The following is a 20,146-nucleotide window of genomic DNA, read 5'->3' on the forward strand; positions in this document are numbered from 1 at the left end:
GTAGCTCATTTTGACAAGAAACCACTGCTTGAAAACTGAAAAACAGAAACACTGTTACAAACTTGACTTCCTCTATTTAGTCAAGTTTATTGTCCTCTTGGAGGAAAAAGAATACTGAGTTGCATCCAAAGAACACCACACTTACTGTGAAGCATGGGGGTGGAAACATCATGCTTTGGGGCTGTTTTTCTGCTAAGGGGACAGGACAATTGATCCTTGTTAAGGAAAAAATGAATGGGGCCATGTATCGTGAGATTTGGAGCCAAAACCTTCCATCAGTGAGAGCTTTGAATGGTTGACCAAATACTTATTTTCCACCATAATTTACAAATAAATTGTTTAAAATTCCTACAATGCGAATTCCTGGATTTATTTTTCACATTGTCTCTCACAGTTGAAGTGTACCTATGATGAAAATTACAGACCTGTGTCATCATTTTAAGTGGGAGAACTTGCACAATCGGTGGCTGACTAAATACTTTTTTGCCCCACTGTATGTTTAATGTACCGTAAGATTTTTTTTGTTAAAATAAGGCCAATAATGCCATTTGTGGTCCCCCTTATTTAGAAAAGTACAGAAAAGTATCAAAATACATTTTGGTACCAGTATTAAAATATTGGTATCTGGACAACACTAGACTATATGGTCCAACATGTCCTGCATTTTCAACCAGAGTGATCTCTGTTGTCCCGCAGGACGACGGTGGTGGCGGTCGCGGCCTTCCTGGACACCTTCCAGAAGGTGGCCGACATGGCAACCGGCAGTCGAGGTAAGATGGGGGCCAGTTTTGCATTCCTCTACGCGTGGCTGCTCTCTCCCCAAAAACTTTAGCAGCTCGGTAGAGCTAATTTGCACACAACACAAGACACAACGAATATGTTTAGAACTTTTTTTCTTGTCAAAATGTCCTAAACAAAACAGAGTGTATCAAAGACCGACATCAATCTCTAAAGGATATCACCACATGGGCTCAGAAACATTTCATAAAAACCACTGTCACTAAATACAGTTGGTCGCTACATCTGTAAGTGCAAGTTAAAGCTCTACTATGCAAAGTGAAAGCCATTTATCAACAACATCCAGAGACGCAGCTGGCTTCTCTGGGCCCGAGATCATCTAAAATGGACTGATGCAAAGTGGAAAAGTGTTCTGTGGTCTGACGAGTCCACATTCCAAATGGAAACCAACATTGAATGACCGTGACCTTCGATCCCTCAGACGGCATTGTATCAAAAACCGACATCAATTTCTAAAGGATATCACCAGATGGGCTCAGGAACACCATCATTGGGTATAAAAACAGCTTCCCAAAAAATCCTCAGTCTTTCACAAGAAAGGATAAGGCGAGGTACACCCCTTTGTTTGCTTTCAATTGAATATGGGTTGAAAATGATTTGCAAATCATTGTATTCCGTTTATTTCCCAACTCATATGGAAACAGGGTTTGTATATTTGGGGGGGGAAAATGAGTAATCACATGGGAAACACTGAATTCTGCATTACGCCCATCAAACTTTTGAGTGTTTCTTAGATGGCATCCTAGATGGCAGGATGTGTGCTTTTATTGTGCTGAGCCCTTTAATCGTTTCGAGCTTCATTGAGCACAGGACTGGAACACCAATGAAGGTCACTTCCTGGATTGATTGACAGGAGTGAACGGTCCTCTTTTCTGCCCGCAGTCTGGCTTATATCTGAAGGCGCGGTAAACAGGTTTCGGAGGCTAAATGACATTCAGATTTAGAGGATGCTGATCGGTGTGGGCCTCGGTCGGTGGTTACCATAGCGACCTGCTCTCCGGAAGAGGTTTTGTCGCATAAAGGGCAGGCGAGCAGTGTCGCTTTGGAATGTCACCAGGAGGATGAGGAGCAAAGGGAAGAAATGCAAATGTCCGATGGCGTCTACACCAGTAGACCCATGGGCGTTGCATTCTAAGGCTCACCTCAAATGGAGATAAACCTGCAAATAGGTCAAACCCACCAATAACTATCTCTAAAAGATACATTTTTAACTTTAAACCCTATAATAAGCCTCTTACAGTTATTAAAGGCCTACTGAAACCCACTACTACCGACCATGCAGTCTGATAGTTTATATATCAATGATGAAATATTAAAGGGGAACATTATCACCAGACCTATGTAAGCGTCAATATATACCTTGATGTTGCAGAAAAAAGACCATATATTTTTTTTAACCGATTTCCGAACTCTAAATGGGTGAATTTTGGCGAATTAAACGCCTTTCAATTGTTTGCTCTAGGTAATCAATCCGCCATTTTCTCAAACACATTACAAACATCGAGTCTAATCAGCTCTGTTATTTTCCGTTTTTTCGACTGTTTTCCGTACCTTGGAGACATCATGCCTCGTCGGTGTGTTGTCGGAGGGTGTAACAACACTAACAGGGACGGATTAGAGTTGACTTACGTGGAGTGTGGTTCGATGCTAACATGCTATTTAGGCTAGCTGTATGTACATTTATCGATATATTTGCATCCATCCTCTCTCCACCCACATTTAATGCCAAACAAACACTTAACAATCGACAGATTTAAGTTGCTCCAGTGTCACAAGATGCAAAAGTCCTGATCGTATGGTCCGCACATTTTACCGGCGATGCAAAGGCAGACATGGCACAGAGATGTATGGATAACCTGCAGATGCATTTCCAACGATAGAGTCAACAAAATCACAAAGGTGAATTTTGTTGATGTTATTGACTTATGTGCTAATCAGACATATTTGGTTACGGCATGACTGCCAGCTAATTGATGCTAACATGCTATTTAGGCTAGCTGTATGTACATTTATCGATATATTTGCATCTATCCTCTCTCCACCCACATTTAATGCCAAACAAACACTTACCAATCGACGGGTTTAAGTTGCTCCAGTGTCACAAGATGCAAAAGTCCTGATCGTATGGTCCGCACATTTTACCGGCGATGCAAAGGCAGACATGGCACAGAGATGTATGGATAACCTGCAGATGCATTTCCAACGATAAAGTCAACAAAATCACAAAGGTGAATTTTGTTGATGTTATTGACTTATGTGCTAATCAGACATATTTGGTTACGGCATGACTGCCAGCTAATTGATGCTAACATGCTATTTAGGCTAGCTGTATGTACATTTGTAGCTATATTTGCATCCAGCCTTTCCCTCCACCCACATTTAATGCCAAACAAACACTTACCAATCGACAGATTTAGTTGCTCCAGTGTAACAAGATGCGAAAGTCCCGATCGTTTGGTCTGCACATTTTACCGGCGATGCTAAGGCAGACATGGCACAGAGATGTATGGATATCCTGCAGATGCATTTCCAACAATAAAGTCAACAAAATCACAAAGGTGAGTTTTGTTGATGTTATTGACTTATGTGCTAATCAGACATATTTGGTCACGGCATGACTGCCAGCTAATCGATGCTAACGTGCTATTTAGGCTAGCTGTATGTACATTTGTAACTATATTTGCATCCAGCCTTTCCCTCCACCCACATTAATGCCAAACAAACACTTACCAATCGACGGATTTAAGTTGCTCCAGTGTCACAAGATGCGAAAGGCCCGATCGTTTGGTCTGCACATTTTACCGGCGATGCTAAGGCAGACATGGTACAGAGATGTATGGATATCCTGCAGATGCATTTCCAACGATAAAGTCAACAAAATCACAAAGATGAGTTTTGTTGATGTTATTGACTTGTGTGCTAATCAGACATATTTGGTCACGGCATGACTGCCAGCTAATCGATGCTAACGTGCTATTTAGGCTAGCTGTATGTACATTTGTAACTATATTTGCATCCAGCCTTTCCCTCCACCCACATTTAATGCCAAACAAACTCTTACCAATCGACGGATTTAAGTTGCTCCAGTGTCACAAGATGCGAAAGTCCCGATCATTTGGCCTGCACATTTTACCGGCGATGCTAAGGCAGACATGGCACAGAGATGTATGGATATCCTGCGGATGCATTTCCAATGATAAAGTCAACGAAATCACAAAGGTGAGTTCTGTTGTTGTTATTGACTTATGTGCTAATCAGACATATTTGGTCACGGCATGACTGCCAGCTAATCGATGCTAACATGCTATTTAGGCTAGCTGTATGTACATTTATAGCTATATTTGCATCCAGCCTTTCTCTCCACCCACATTTAATGCCAAACAACCACTTACCAATCGACGGATTTAAGTTGCTCCAGTGTCACAAGATGCGAAAGTCCCGATCGTTTGGTCTGCACATTTTACCGGCGATGCTAAGGCAGACATGGCACAGAGATGTATGGATATCCTGCAGATGCATTTCCAACGATAAAGTCAACGAAATCACAAAGGTGAGTTTTGTTGATGTTATTGACTTATGTGCTAATCAGACATATTGGGTCACGGCATGACTGCCAGCTAATTGATGCTAACATGCTATTTAGGCTAGCTGTATGTACATTTGTAGATATATTTGCATCCATCCTCTCTCCACCCACATTTAATGCCAAACAAACACTTACCAATCGACGGATTTAAGTTGCTCCTGTGTCACAAGATGCGAAAGTCCCGATCGTTTGGTCTGCACATTTTACCGGCGATGCTAAGGTAGACATGGCACAGAGATGTATGGATATCCTGCAGACCCTCAATCGAAGGCGATCGCCGAATAGCGTCAATAGCTATTCGCTCAATAGCCTCAGTTTATTCTTCAGTTTTGTTTTCGCTATCTGCCTCCATACTCCAACCATCCGTTTCAATACATGCGTAATCTGTTGAATCGCTTAAGCCGCTGAAATCCATGTCTGAATCCGAGCTAATGTCGCTATATCTTGCTGTGCTATCCGCCATGTTGGCATCATTAAATTACGTCACAGGAAAATAGACGATGGATTTAAAGATAGCGAAAATCAGGCACTTTAAAGCCTTTTTTCTGGATATTCCATGATGGGTAAAATTTTGAAAAAAACTTCGAAAAATAAAATAAGCCACTGGGAACTGATTTTTATTGGTTTTAACCCTTCTGAAATTGTGAGAATGTTCCCCTTTAACATTGCAACACATGCCAATACGGCCGGTTTAGTTTACTAAATGGCAATTTTAAATTTCCTGCGAGGTATCCTGTTGAAAACGTTGCGGAATGATGACGCCTATGTTGACGAGTGCTTGTGACGTTATTGGTTGGAGCGGACATTTCAGCCCAGCACCACTCACGGCTAAAAGTCGTCTCTTCTCATCGCATAATTACACGGTATTTTGTACATCTGTGTTGCTGAATCTTTTGCAATTTGTTCAATTAATAATGGAGACTATAAAGAAGAATGCTGTTGGTGGAAAGCGGTGGATTGCAGCTGCTTTTAGAACTGAAACATAGCCGGTGTTTCTTTGTTTGTTGTGAAGCTTTAACACAGAGCGGTCAAGGGAACATGTTTCTCTACCACATGTCAACCAGCAAGTTTTTGGATGGGAAAATTGTGATATTAAGTGGGCTCTTACCAGAGACTTGAGCGGATTATGCGACCTCCTCCTGCAGCTGTCAAAAAGGCAGCTGTGATCTTGGCTCCTCCATTGGTTTCTCTCAGAAACACTGGCCTTCACCGCAGCCCTCAGACTTTCAGGTATGACTTTATAATCGCATTAAAACACTATTAACACAATAAGCAGATAATGGATTTTCCAGAATTATCCTAGTAAATGTGTCTAATTACATCTGAATCACTCCCACTGCCGTCACCTGATGCCATCGCCTTTTTTTTTTTTTTTTAGTTCTTCACTCTAACTTTCCATCCATCCATCCATTTCCTACCGCTTATTCCCTTCCTCATCCACAATTCTTTCATCCTCGCTCAAATTAATGGGGAAATCGTCCGTTTCTCGGTCCGAATTGCTCTTACTGCTGGTGGCTCACATTATAAACAAAGTGAGGATGTGAGGAGCCCTCACACCGGTGACGTCACGCGCACATCGTCTGATACTTCCGGTACAGGCAAGGCTTTTTTATTAGCGACCAAAAGTTGCGAACTTTTATCGTCGATGTTCTCTACTAAATCCTTTCAGCAAAAATATTGCAATATCGCGAAATGATCAAGTATGACACATAGAATGGACCTGCTATCCCCGTTTAAATAAGAAAACCTCATTTCAGTAGGCCTTTAAACACATTTTAAATTCAGTTTTACCTGTTAAAAGACAGTTATAGGCAAATACCGTAATATGCAGTTACACAACATTACGTCTTGTCAAAGCTTTTTCATCCTGGGAAATGTATTTGACTTGTGAGCCAGAGCCCACTACGAGATTCTTAGCTGAAGCACTGCTGATGGCACCATCCAACCACGGATTTCAGTCGACCCATGTTTATCGCGGCCATTTAAACACATTTCCGTTTATAAGGATTATTATCCGCAGGATTAGGTCTCTGCTATTTGCACATGATGTGGTCCTGATGGCTTCATCTGGCCAGGATCTTCAGATCTCACTGGGATGAGAATCAGCACCACCAAGTCCGAGTCCGTGGTTCTCGCCCGGAAAAGGGTGGAGTGCCATCTACGGGTTGGAGAGGAGACCCTGCCCCAAGTGGAGGAGTTCAGGTACCTCGGAGTCGTGTTCACGAGTGAGGGAAGAGTGGATCATGAGATCGGTGCGGCGTCTTCAGTAATGCGGACTCTGTATAAATCCGTTGTGGTGAAGAAAGAGCTGAGCCGGAAGGCAAAGCTCTCAATTTACCGGTCGATCTACGTTCCCATCCTCACCTATGGTCATGAGCTTTGGGTTATGACTGAAAGGATAAGATCACGGGTACAAGCGGCCGAAATGAGTTGCCTCCGCCGGGTGGCAGGGCTCTCCCTTAGAGATAGGGTGAGAAGATCTGCCATCCGGGAGGAGCTGAAAGTAAAGCCGCTGCTCCTCCACATCGAGAGGAGCCAGATGAGGTGGTCCGGGCATCTGGTCAGGATGCCACCCGAACGTCTCCCTAGGGAGGTATTTAGGGCACATCCGACCGGTAGGAGGTCACGGGGAAGACCCAGGACTCATTGGGAAAACTATGTCTCCCAGCTGACCTGGGAACGCCTCTGGATCCCCCAGGAAGAGCTGGATGAAGTGGCTGGGGAGAGGGAAGTCTGGGCTTCCCTGCTTAGGCTGCTGCCCCCGCGACCCGATCTCGAATAAGCTGAAGAAGCAGGTTGGATGGATGAATGGATGGAGGATTATTATTAATAAATCAAATATTTTCATAAAAAAACGTATTTTAACATAATTAAATATCCTCTATACACGAAATAACACCCATATAGCCACCTTTACACCTGTTTTGTCACAACGGGGGGTCGCAGCTTATTGTGGGGATTGTTCTTCCACGAATGCAGAACGGAAAACTCCGTACGACAGCGTGAGGTAGGAGATGATTTATTTATCAAAAATCATCCCACTACAAAATCACAGGCAAACAACAAAAGGAAAGCTAAAAGAAAGACAAGCTAAAAAACAAAAACTTAGCGCAGGAAACGTAGAAATAAACACTTAGCATGGACTACGGACACGGAACACTCACGAGCTGTGGCATGAACAAACAAAACTTACTTGGACACGGCATGAAGCGAACAGCATGAACTGAGGCAGACTGACTGGCAAAGACAGGCTTAAATAAGGGTGCCTTGATTAGAGAAAGTGCGTGTCCCGAACACCAGGCAGGTGAAAACAATAAGTAGCCATGGCAACCAAACCAAACTCAGGTGTCACAAACAGGAGCTAAAGGAGTCCAAAACTAACAGAAAATACAAAAACATGATCCGGACCACCGATCATGACACGTTTCACCCAGCGTGTTCTTCTAGATTACAGTATCCACCTGTAGCTCTGGGCATCCTCCAAGCGTCATTGCTATGGTCCTCACCCGGCCACTACAACATATCTACGACATGGAAATACTTTATTTATTCTGGGTAATTTCTCAAAGTAAGAACTGAGATTCCATGTGCTGAAACCAAGGGCCAGAGTGGTCCTGCCAAAAGTTGGTCAACTCAACAGTCGCATCTATGACCATTTGCTGCGTTGTTATCATTCTGTGGTGTTGGAATTATCGTGTTCCGTAATGTCATTCCACATCCCTCAGGCTAAAGGTTGACAACTGTCATCTGGAGCTGATGATGTTAAAGGGGAACATTATCACCAGACCTATGTAATCATCAATATATACCTTGATGGTGCAGAAAAAAGACCATATATTTTTTTAACCGATTTCCGAACTCTAAATGGGTGAATTTTGGCGAATTAAACGCCTTTCTGTTTATCGCTCTGGAGGTGATGACGTCAGAATGTGACGTCGCCGAGGTAATACACCCGCCATTTTCATTTTCAACACATTGTAAACATTGGGTCTCAGCGCCGGTATTTTCCATATCTTCGACTATTTTTTGGAACCTTGGAGACATCATGCCTCGTCGGTGTGTTGTCGGAGGGTGTAACAAAACTAACAGGGAGGGATTCAAGTTGCACCACTGGCCCCAAGATGCAAAAGTGTCTGCCGCCAGACCCCCATTGAATGTGCGGTAGTGTCTCCACATTTTACCGGCGATGACAGACATGGCACAGAGATGTATGGATAACCTGCAGATGCATTTGCAATGATAAAGTTAATAAAATCACAAAGGTGAGTTTTGTTGATGTTGTCTTATGTGCTAATCAGACATATTTGGTTGCGGCGTGTATGCCAGCTAATCGATGCTAACTTGCTACGCTAAACGACACTAACCTGCTATTTACCGGCGGTGCTAAAGCAGACATGGCACATAGATGTATGGATAACCTGCAGATGCATTTGCACCAATAAAGTCGACGAAATCACAAAGGTGAGTTTTGTTGATGTTGACTGCCAACTAATCGATGCTAACATGCTACGCTAATCGATGCTAACATGCTATTTACCGGCGGCGCTAAAGCAGACATGGCACAGAGATGTATGGATAACCTGCAGATGCATTTGCATCTATATTACGTTTCCTTCCACCCACATTTAAGGTAAAAAAAAAACACTTACCAATCGACGGATTTAAGTTGCTCCAGTGTCACAAGATGCGAAAGTCCTGATCGTTTGGTCCGCACATTTTACCGGCGATGTTAACGCAGCTGTTCAGCCATGCTATGGCTATGAATAGCGTCAATAGCTATTCGCTCAATAGCTTCAGTTTCTTCTTCAATACTTTCATACTCCAACCATCCGTTTCAATACATCCGTAATCTGTTGAATCGCTTAAGCCGCTAAAATCCGAGTCTGAATCCGAGCTAATGTCGCTATATCTTGCGGTGGTATTCGCCATTGTTTGTTTACATTGGCAGCACTGTATGATGTCACAGGGAAATGGATAGTCGCATCGCAAATAGCGAAAATAGAGCACTTTAAAGCTTTTTTAAGGGATATTCAGAGACCGGTGAAATTTTGAAAAAAATTTTGAAAAATACAACAAGCCACTGGGAACTGATTTTTATTGTTTTTAACCCTTTTGAAATTGTGATAATTTTCTCCACTTAGTATTGCCCGGACGGCTGCTGACAGCTGATAGCAGCCTTGTTAGCATGAGGCGGTCCTGGTACCGCCTCGTTTTTTGACATCACTCACGCCAAGAGGCTCACCAATGTGAAGATGTGTTATTGATAAGGCAGGAGTTGTAGATGAAGTGAATGAAAAAGTTGTTTTGCTAAAAATTGGTCAACTTCCTTGTCGCGGGAAATATCGCTACAAAGTTAACCACCGTGGGGTTGTTATTAGAGATATCCGATATTATCAGACTGCCGATGTTATCGGCCGATAAATGCTTTAAAATATAATATCGGAAATTATCTGTATCGGTTTCAAAAAGTAAAATTTCGGACTTTTTAAAACGCGCTGTACGGAGTGGTACACGGACGTAGGGAGAAGTACAGGGCAGTTGCGTCTCCCAGTCATACTTGACAACCTTCCCGATTTTCCCGGGAGACTCCCGAATTTCAGTGCCTCCCCCGAAAATCTCCCGGTGCAACAATTCTCTTGAATTTCTCACAGACAACAATATAGGAGGCATGCCTTAAAGCAGGGGTGTCGAACTCAAATACAGAGTGGGCCAAAATTTTAAATTGAACAAAGCCGCGGGCCGAGGTTCAACAAATTAACCTTTTAAAAGGGACCCGGACAACTTTTGCATTGAATATTAAACAAGCAAGGCTTACATAACTTTATAGTGACATGCAAAATCCAGTTTCAAATAACAATAATAATGATAATAATAATAATAATGATAATAATAATAATAATAATAAAATATGAATAATTATTGCTCAGTTTGCTACACTGATTTGCTTTAACACTGAATATGGAACAAGCAACGCTTATTCAACTTAATAGTGCAAAATCAACTTTCAAAAAACAAATGAAAAAAACATTAAAGGCATATTAAATACAATTTTAATAAAAAAAATTCAATGCCACTTTTCTATTTGCAGCCTTCTGAGGTAAAAATCTACATTAACTTTTTTCATAGGCTAATACATTTGAAAATAAATGGGGGGTCGGGGGGGTTGTTGATAGCGGGGGATTTATATTGTAGCGTCCCGGAAGAGTTATTGCTGCAAGGGATTCTTGGTATTTGTTCTGTTGTGTTTATGTTGTGTTACGGTGCGGATGTTCTCCCGAAATGTGTTTGTCATTCTTTTTTGGTGTGGGTTCACAGTCTGGCCCATATTTGTAACAGTGTAAAAGTTGTTTATACGGCCACCCTCAGTGTGACCTGTATGGCTGTTGACTAAGTATGCATTGCATTCACATACCTGTGTGTAGAAGCCGCATGTATTATGTGACTGGGCTGGCACGCTGTTTGTATGGAGGAAAAGCGGAAGTGACAACAGGTTGTAGAGGGCGCTGAAGGCAGTGCCTTTAAGGAACGCCCCCAATATTTTTGTCCGGGTGGAAATCGGGAGAATGTTTTTCGGGAGGGACAGTGAAATTCGGGAGGGTTGGCAAGTATGAGTATTAGCGGTGAATGCTGTATTATACCGGCGGGCCAGCTCTAATGTTAATTTGATATTGCCCCAAGGGCCAAAGGAAATTACACGGCGGGCCAAATTTGGCCCGCGGGCCAGAGTTTGACACCCATGCCTTAAAGGCACTGCCGTAGCGTGCCGGCCCAATCACATGAATATCTACAGCTTTTCACAAGTTTCAAGGTTCAAGTTTAGTTTATTCTCAATACCATAAAACAATTTCAATAGTAGTGAATATCATCATTTAAAGATGTTGGTACATGAAAGGGTCCCCCAAATAAGCTAGAAGAAGCTTTTGACAGGGGGTCCAGAGGACAGTATATATACATGGAATGATGAAACATGAAACATGGTAGCAAGCACAACAACAACAAAAATAAAAACAAAAACAACAACAAGGCTATATGATAAATACAAGATAATAGTACTAAAGCAAGCATACACATTCATACAGTACATACATTCATTCAACCATGCAAAAACCCAACAGTAGTCTCCCCCACATGAGGCATTAAATAGATAAGTTGTCAGTTTCTTTTTGACAAGTGAATGTAAGCCATACTTGGTCAACAGCCATACAGGTCACACTGAGGGTGGCCGTATAAACAACTTAAACACTGTTACAAATATGCGCTACACTGTGAACCCACACCAAAGAAGAATGACCAACACATTTCGGGAGAACTTCCGCAGCGTAACACATCATAAACACAACAGAACAAATACCCAGAACCCCCTGGAGCACTAACTCTTCCAGGACGCTACAATATACACCCTCCCCAAACCCCTAACCCACCCCCCCCCCCACCCCCCCCCCACCTCAAACTCCTCGTGCTCTCTGCAATACTACCCTTCGAGTGCAATACATCCGACACTTATTATTTATTACTTCGGTACTCTTGTCTTGTTCTGTATATTGTACAGTATTTTGTATTTCTACAGTGTTTTGTATATTGTACAGGATTGCTTGTTATGTTTATTTCAATTGTTAGTTTTTCCTTTATTACCTCTTATGTTATTTATTTTACCCTATATTTGTTCCCACAACCGCACCTTAAGTTGGAGTCTTTAATCTCGTTATATGCAAATATAATGACAATAAAGTCTATTCTATTCTTCTATTCTCTCTCAGGGAGAGCATGTCCCAAACTCCAAAACTGCTGTTTTGAGGCATGTTTAAAAAAAAAAAAGCACTTTGTGACTTCAATAATGAATATGGCAGTGCCAAGTTGGCATTTTTTTCCCATAACTTGAGTTAATTTATTTTGGAAAACCTTGCTACATTGTTTATTGCATCCAGCGGGGCATCACAACAAAATTTGGCATATAAATGTGTTAATTCCACGACTGTGTATATCGGTATCGGTTGATATCGGAATCGGTAATTAAGAGTTGGACAATATCGGAATATCCGATATCGGCAAAAAAGCCATTATCGGACATCTCTAGTTGTTATTGTAAACCCGGAAATGAGAGTCCCACTTGGTGAATATTTTATCAATTGCCCCAACATAATAATAATAGAAAATAAGACTAACATTGCAAAAAATAAATAAGGCCTAATTGAACACTACATTTAAACATGGAGAATATGCCTACAAAAATAGGAGTCCGCAATGTAGTAAAGCCGCATTATTTGAAGCACAATGTGGTGAGGGACAACTATATCATTTACAATTGAAAGCAGAACAAAAATCCACTATTGGCGCAGATCTACCGTATTGGGTTTAGGCGGAGGATGACGGAGAGTAGAACCTTCCAGAAGCTCTTCAACCATCTGCCAAGTAAAACGGTCCTCAAGTATCCTCCGCTCTTGCAACATCAAGTGGGTCAAACGTTCAGAAGTCTCTGCACGACTATTTTTGTATCCCAACAAGGCTTCGGTTACAAAGAATGCGCTCTCACTCCTTTAAATACCTCAATTCAACTACCTCCGTCAATCAAGGCATTACTAATATTTATTTTTAAAGGGGAACATTATCACAATTTCAGAAGGGTTAAAACCAATACAAATCAGTTCCCACGGGCTTATTTTATTTTTTGATTTTTTTTTCAAAATTTTACCCATCACGCAATATCCCGAAAAACTGCTTCAAAGTGCCTGATTTTCACCATCGCTATATCCACCCGTCCATTTTCCTGTGACCTCCCTGCGTGATGCCAATACAAACAAACATGGCGGATAGAACAGAAAGATATAGCGACATTAGCTCGGATTCAGACTCGGATTTCAGCGGTTTAAGCGATTCAACGGATTACGCATGTATTGAAACGGATGGTTGGAGTGTGGAGCCAGATAGCGAAAATGAAATTAAGGAAGAAACAAAAGCTATTGAGCCATATCAAGACAGACAACGGTAACGAGGACGAATTCGGCGATCGCCCTCTAACCAACGATTGCATCTTTGGACAACTGGTGAAACTTGAATCCGTCGATTGGTATGTATTTGTTTGGCATTGAATGTGGGTGGAGGGAAAGGCTGGATGCAAATGTAGCTACAAATGAGACATAATGATGCAATATGTACATACAGCTAGCCTAAATAGCATGTTAGCATCGATTAGCATGCCCTGACCATTGATATGTCTGATTAGCACACTCCACGTAAGTCAACTTGAATCCGTCCCTGTTCGTGTTGTTACACCCTCCGACAACACACCGACAACACATGATGTCTCCAAGGTACGGAAAACAGTCGAAAAAACGGAAAATAACAGAGCTGATTTGACTTGGTGTGTGTCATGTGTTTGAGAAAATGGCGGATTGTTTCCTGTTGTGACGTCACGGGGGAAAGGTCATTGCTCCGACAGCGAACAATTGCAAGGCGTTTCAATCGCCAAAATCGCCCTTTTAGAGTTCGGAAATCGGTTAAAGAAACATGGTCTTTTTTCTGCAACATCAAGGTATATATTGACGCTTACATAGGTCTGGTGATAATGTTCCCCTTCAAATACAAAAGTGTGCTTTAGCCTGTTAGTTGTTGAGGGTCAAATGGAGCAGACTGAAATAAATTAACACATCTTTAACTCAGTCAATCAATCAATTTATGTATATAGCCCTAAATCACAAGTGTCTCAAAGGCCCCCCAAACCCCCAGAGGAGACCGGTTCAATGGACGTCGAGTGGGTCTACCAGAATATTGTGAAAGTCCAGTCCATAGTGGATCTAACATTATAGTGAGAGTCCAGTCCATAGTGGATCCAACATAATAATGAGAGAGTCCAGTCCATAGTGGATCTAACATAATAGTGAGAGTCCAGTCCATAGTGGATCTAACATAATAATGAGAGAGTCCAGTCCATAGTGGATCTAACATAATAGTGAGAGTCCAGTCTATAGTGGATCTAACATAATAGTGAGAGAGTCCAGTCCATAGTGGATCTAACATAATAGTGAGAGTCCAGTCCATAGTGGATCTAACATAATAATGAGAGAGTCCAGTCCATAGTGGATCTAACATAATAGTGAGAGTCCAGTCCATAGTGGATCTAACATAATAATGAGAGAGTCCAGTCCATAGTGGATCTAACATAATAGTGAGAGTCCAGTCTATAGTGGATCTAACATAATAGTGAGAGAGTCCAGTCCATAGTGGATCCAACATAATAGTGAGAGAGTCCAGTCCATAGTGGATCTAACATAATAGTGAGAGTCCAGTCCATAGTGGATCTAACATAATAATGAGAGAGTCCAGTCCATAGTGGATCTAACATAATAGTGAGAGTCCAGTCCATAGTGGATCTAACATAATAATGAGAGAGTCCAGTCCATAGTGGATCTAACATAATAGTGAGAGTCCAGTCTATAGTGGATCTAACATAATAGTGAGAGAGTCCAGTCCATAGTGGATCCAACATAATAGTGAGAGTCCAGTCCATAGTGGATCTAACATAATAATGAGAGAGTCCAGTCCATAGTGGATCTAACATAATAGTGAGAGTCCAGTCCATAGTGGATCTAACATAATAATGAGAGAGTCCAGTCCATAGTGGATCTAACATAATAGTGAGAGTCCAGTCTATAGTGGATCTAACATAATAGTGAGAGAGTCCAGTCCATAGTGGATCCAACATAATAGTGAGAGTCCAGTCCATAGTGGATCTAACATAATAATGAGAGAGTCCAGTCCATAGTGGATCCAACATAATAGTGAGAGTCCAGTCTATAGTGGATCTAACATAATAGTGTGAGTGTCCAGTCCATGGTGGATCTAACATAATAGTGAGAGTCCAGTCCATAGTGGATCTAACATAATAATGAGAGAGTCCAGTCCATAGTGGATCTAACATAATAGTGAGAGTCCAGTCCATAGTGGATCTAACATAATAATGAGAGAGTCCAGTCCATAGTGGATCTAACATAATAGTGAGAGTCCAGTCTATAGTGGATCTAACATAATAGTGAGAGAGTCCAGTCCATAGTGGATCCAACATAATAGTGAGAGTCCAGTCCATAGTGGATCTAACATAATAATGAGAGAGTCCAGTCCATAGTGGATCCAACATAATAGTGAGAGTCCAGTCTATAGTGGATCTAACATAATAGTGTGAGTGTCCAGTCCATGGTGGATCTAACATAATAGTGAGAGAGCCCAGTCCATAGTGGATCCAACATAATAGTGAGAGTCCAGTCCATAGTGGATCCAACATAATAGTGAGAGTCCAGTCTATAGTGGATCTAACATAATAGTGTGAGAGTCGAGTCCATAGTGGATCTAACATAATAGTGAGAGTCCAGTCTATAGTGGATCTAACATAATAGTGAGAGTCCAGTCCATAGTGGATCTAACATAATAATGAGAGAGTCCAGTCCATAGTGGATCCAACATAATAGTGAGAGTCCAGTTCATAGTGGATCCAACATAATAGTGAGAGTCCTGTCTATAGTGGATCTAACATAATAGTGTGAGAGTCGAGTCCATAGTGGATCTAACATAATAGTGAGAGTCCAGTCTATAGTGGATCTAACATAATAGTGAGAGTCCAGTCCATAGTGGATCTAACATAATAATGAGAGAGTCCAGTCCATAGTGGATCCAACATAATAGTGAGAGTCCAGTCCATAGTGGATCTAACATAATAGTGTGAGAGTCCAGTCCATAGTGGATCTAACATAATAGTGAGAGAGCCCAGTCCATAGTGGATCCAACATAATAGTGAGAGTCCAGTCCATAGTGGATCCAACATAATAGTGAGAGTCCAGTCCATAGTGGATCTAACATAATAGTGTGAGAGTCCAGTCCATAGTGGATCTAACATAATAGTGAGAGAGCCCAGTCCATAGTGGATCCAACATAATAGTGAGAGTCCAGTCCATAGTGGATCCAACATAATAGTGAGAGTCCAGTCCATAGTCGATCTAACATAATAGTGAGAGAGTCCGGTCCATTATGAATTATTACTAAAATGTGTCATTAGTGTATTAAGCTTGGAATTGAATACATGTGTTACTGAATGTGTCAATAATTATTTAATTTAAAATTATATTCATAGATGTACTTATTCAATTGATTATTTCAGTATGTAATTGACTATTTATTTATTTCACAGTTGTATTATTTATTTATTAACAATTTAACAAATCTGTTCATATTTACCTAAGTACTTCATGATTTAATTATTTAATGCCTCACAAATCATTTAATTAATTAATTATTTTTAAATATCGAATTAAACATCCATCCAATTTCTACCGCTTGGCCCTTTTGGGATCACGGGGGGTACTGGAGCCTATCTCAGCTGCATTTGGGCGGAAGGTGGGGTACACGTTGGACAAGTCGCTGTGTCATCGCAGTAATTAAACATGTATATTATTAATTAAATTAAACATTTATATATTTAATTTGATATTTAATGATTCATCTCATGATTGTATTTTTTCCGTCAAACTCACCCATCAAATTCAGTGGGGGGGGCTAACACAAACCTTTTCCAGTGTTTGTTTCGCTCTCAAAACGGTGGCTAATTGATTGATTGATTAAAACTTTTATTAGTAGATTGCACAGTACAGTACATATTCCGTACAATTGACCACTAAATGGTAAAACCCGAATAAGTTTTTCAACTTGTTTAAGTCAGGGTCCACGTTTATCAATTCATGAAAATATGCTACTGCTTTTGGTAGATATTTTACTCTGCGCGTGGAAACATGAACTGGGTTTGAAGCAGTGAAGTATATTTCAGAAAAAATGTATTGAAGTCATCGGAATTTTCGACCAGTAACTGTTAGGCTTAAGTTCAAGGGTGGACCCCGGGATGCAGACAATGGAGGCAAGGTTTGCGATAGAAAATGAAAATATTTAATAAGTTCAAGATGGTAACTAAAGGTGATGGGGCAAAAGTGGACACCATGGGAAATATAACAAAAGTAGTCTCTTTCAGAGGTTGGAAGAGCAAAGACCAGGACGCACGCAGCGTGGCAAAATTAGTCCTCTCAAATCAAGGTGGCTAGGAAACAAAAACACAACGAGGTCAAAATTACAGGAATATACGAAGGCCACATACCAGGGAAGCAGAATCATGGAAGCACATGTCAGAGCGGAGTTCAGGAACAATAACCGGCAGGGACCAGCTGGCGGCGACGCGCTTAAATGCTACCGGGAAGTGATTAGCAGCAGGTGTGCCTCGTTGGGGACAAAAAGACTGGGGAAAGAAACTTACAAACCAATAGAGAAGGCAGGGAGAAGACAACAAACACAACAGTAACCCGCTTCACCTTCAGGTGTTAGGATCCGCTCGCTAACTTTATAAAATATTCATGAAGTTGCCACAAAGATTCATAAATAAAATTATCAAATAAATTATAATAAATAACGGTGAAATAATTAAATCATGAAATTACTCATTAAAACATGAAATAATACAATTGTGAGATAATTAAATAATAGTTTATTATTTATTTAAATATTACAATAACAAAACAAGTAGATTAATAACATACATTTACATTAAATCAATTAACGACGCAGTCAATAACACTTATTTATTTAATTCCAATTTTAGTCCATTAATGACGGGTTCGAGTACATATTTGAAGACTTACTTATTTTACTTCATTCTATCCCTTTTGACCCTCCATAGTTAGCAACTGAGGCTACTCATTAAGAATGACGTTGGCCTGTGTGGTTACGGGGGCCGCATGATGGCAAGGCATCGCCACGGTGACCGCAGCAGCTGCTTCTCTCAAACACACACGCGCGCACACACACAGATGACGGCTGTAATAAGAGCAGTTACCAGCTCAAGCTTATCCAAAGCGGACACAACTTTTCTTAGTTCCTGAGTGTGTAAAAACACCACGGCCTTAAAAGGGGAACATTATCACAATTTCAGAAGGGTTAAAACCAATAAAAATCGGTTTCCAGTGGCTTATTTTATTTTTCGAGGTTTTTTTCAAAATTTTACCTATCATGGAATATCCCGAAAAAAGGCTTTAAAGTGCCTGATTTTCGCTATCGGTAAATCGCTATCGTGACGCCAATACAAACAAACATGGCGGATAGAACAGAAAGATATAGCGACATTAGCTCGGATTCAGACTCGGATTTCAGCGGCTTAAGCGATTCAACAGATTACGCATGTATTGAAACGGATGGTTGGAGTGTGGAGGCAGATAGCGAAAACGAAATTGAAGAAGAAACTGAAGCTATTGAAGCTATCCGGCGATCGCCTTCTAACCAACGATTGCACCTTTTGACCACTGGAGCGACTTAAATCTGCCAATTGGTAAGTGTTTGTTTGGCATTAAATGTGGGCGGAGGGAAAGGCTGGATGCAAATATAGCTACAAATGTACATACAGCTAGCCTAAATAGCATGTTAGCATCGATTAGCTGGCAGTCATGCCGTGCGCAAATATGTCTGATTAGCACATAAGTCAAAATCATCAACAAAACTCACCCTTTGTGATTTCGTTGACTTTATCGTTGGAAATGCATCTGCTTTGAGTGTCTCAGGATATCCACACATCTCTGTCGTAGCATCGCTATCGTCGGTAAAATGTGCAGAACAAACGAGGGACTTTCGCATCTTTTGACACTGGTGCAACTTGAATCCGTCGATTGGTATGTGTTTATTTGGCATTAAATGTGGGTGGAGGGGGAGGCTGGATGCAAATATAGCTACAAATGAGGCATAATGATGCAATATGTACATACACCTAGCCTAAATAGCATGTTAGCATCGATTAGCATTCAGTGACCATTGATATGTCCGATTAGCACACTCCACGTGAGTCAACTTGAATCCGTCCCTGATCGTGTTGCTACACCCTCTTTGAGTGTCGCAGGATATCCACACATCTCTGCCGTAGCATCGCTATCGTCGGTAAAATGTGTAGAACAAACGAGGAACTTTCGCATCATTTGACACTGGTGCAACTTGAATCCGTCCATTGGTATGTGTTTGTTTGGCATCAAATGTGGGTGGAGGGAAAGGCTGGATGCAAATATAGCTACAAATGAGACATAATGATGCAATATGTACATACAGCTAGCCTAAATAGCATGTTAGCATCGATTAGCATGCCCTGATCATTGATATGTCTGATTAGCACACTCCACGTAAGTCAACTTGAATCCGTCCCTGATCGTGTTGTTACACCCTCTTTGAGTGTCGCAGGATATCCACACATCTCTGTCGTAGCATCGCTATCGTCGGTAGTGATGCTACGACAGAACAGAACAAACGAGGGACTTTCGCATCTTTTGACAACTGGTGCAACTTGAATCCGTCGATTGGTATGTGTTTGTTTGGCATTAAATGTGGGTGGAGGGAAAGGGCGGAGACAAATATAGCTACAAATGAGGCATAACGATGCAATATGTACATACAGCTAGCCTAAATAGCATGTTAGCATCGATTAGCATGCCGTGCTAATCGAGGCACACTCCACGTAGGTCAACTTGAATCCGTCCCTGAGCGTGTTATTACACCCTCCGACAACACAACGACGAGGCTTGATGTCTCCAAGGTACGGAAAACAGTCGAAAAAACGGAAAATAACAGAGCTGATTTGACTTGGTGTGTGTGATGTGTTTGACAAAATGGCGGATTGCATCCTGTTGTGACGTCACGGGTGAAAGGTCATCGCTCCTACAGCGAACAATTTAAAGGCGTTTAAATCGCCTAATTCACCCT

At 41.4% G+C, this 20,146-nt stretch overlaps 1 protein-coding gene across 3 annotated transcripts in view; it reads left to right on the forward strand.

Moving 5' to 3' along the window:
• The window catches only part of LOC133551043 (protein MTSS 1-like), a 67,921-nt gene that overhangs the window by 19,775 nt on the left and 28,000 nt on the right, over window positions 1-20,146 (forward strand). For all 3 annotated transcript variants that reach the window (XM_061897326.1, XM_061897329.1, XM_061897327.1), the window contains exon 3: window positions 697-770. In XM_061897326.1, the coding sequence (XP_061753310.1) occupies window positions 697-770 (74 nt within the window). The remainder of the gene's footprint in view (window positions 1-696; window positions 771-20,146) is intronic.

The sequence above is a fragment of the Nerophis ophidion genome, linkage group LG04, assembly GCF_033978795.1.
Source record: "Nerophis ophidion isolate RoL-2023_Sa linkage group LG04, RoL_Noph_v1.0, whole genome shotgun sequence".
Lineage (NCBI taxonomy): Eukaryota > Metazoa > Chordata > Actinopteri > Syngnathiformes > Syngnathidae > Nerophis > Nerophis ophidion.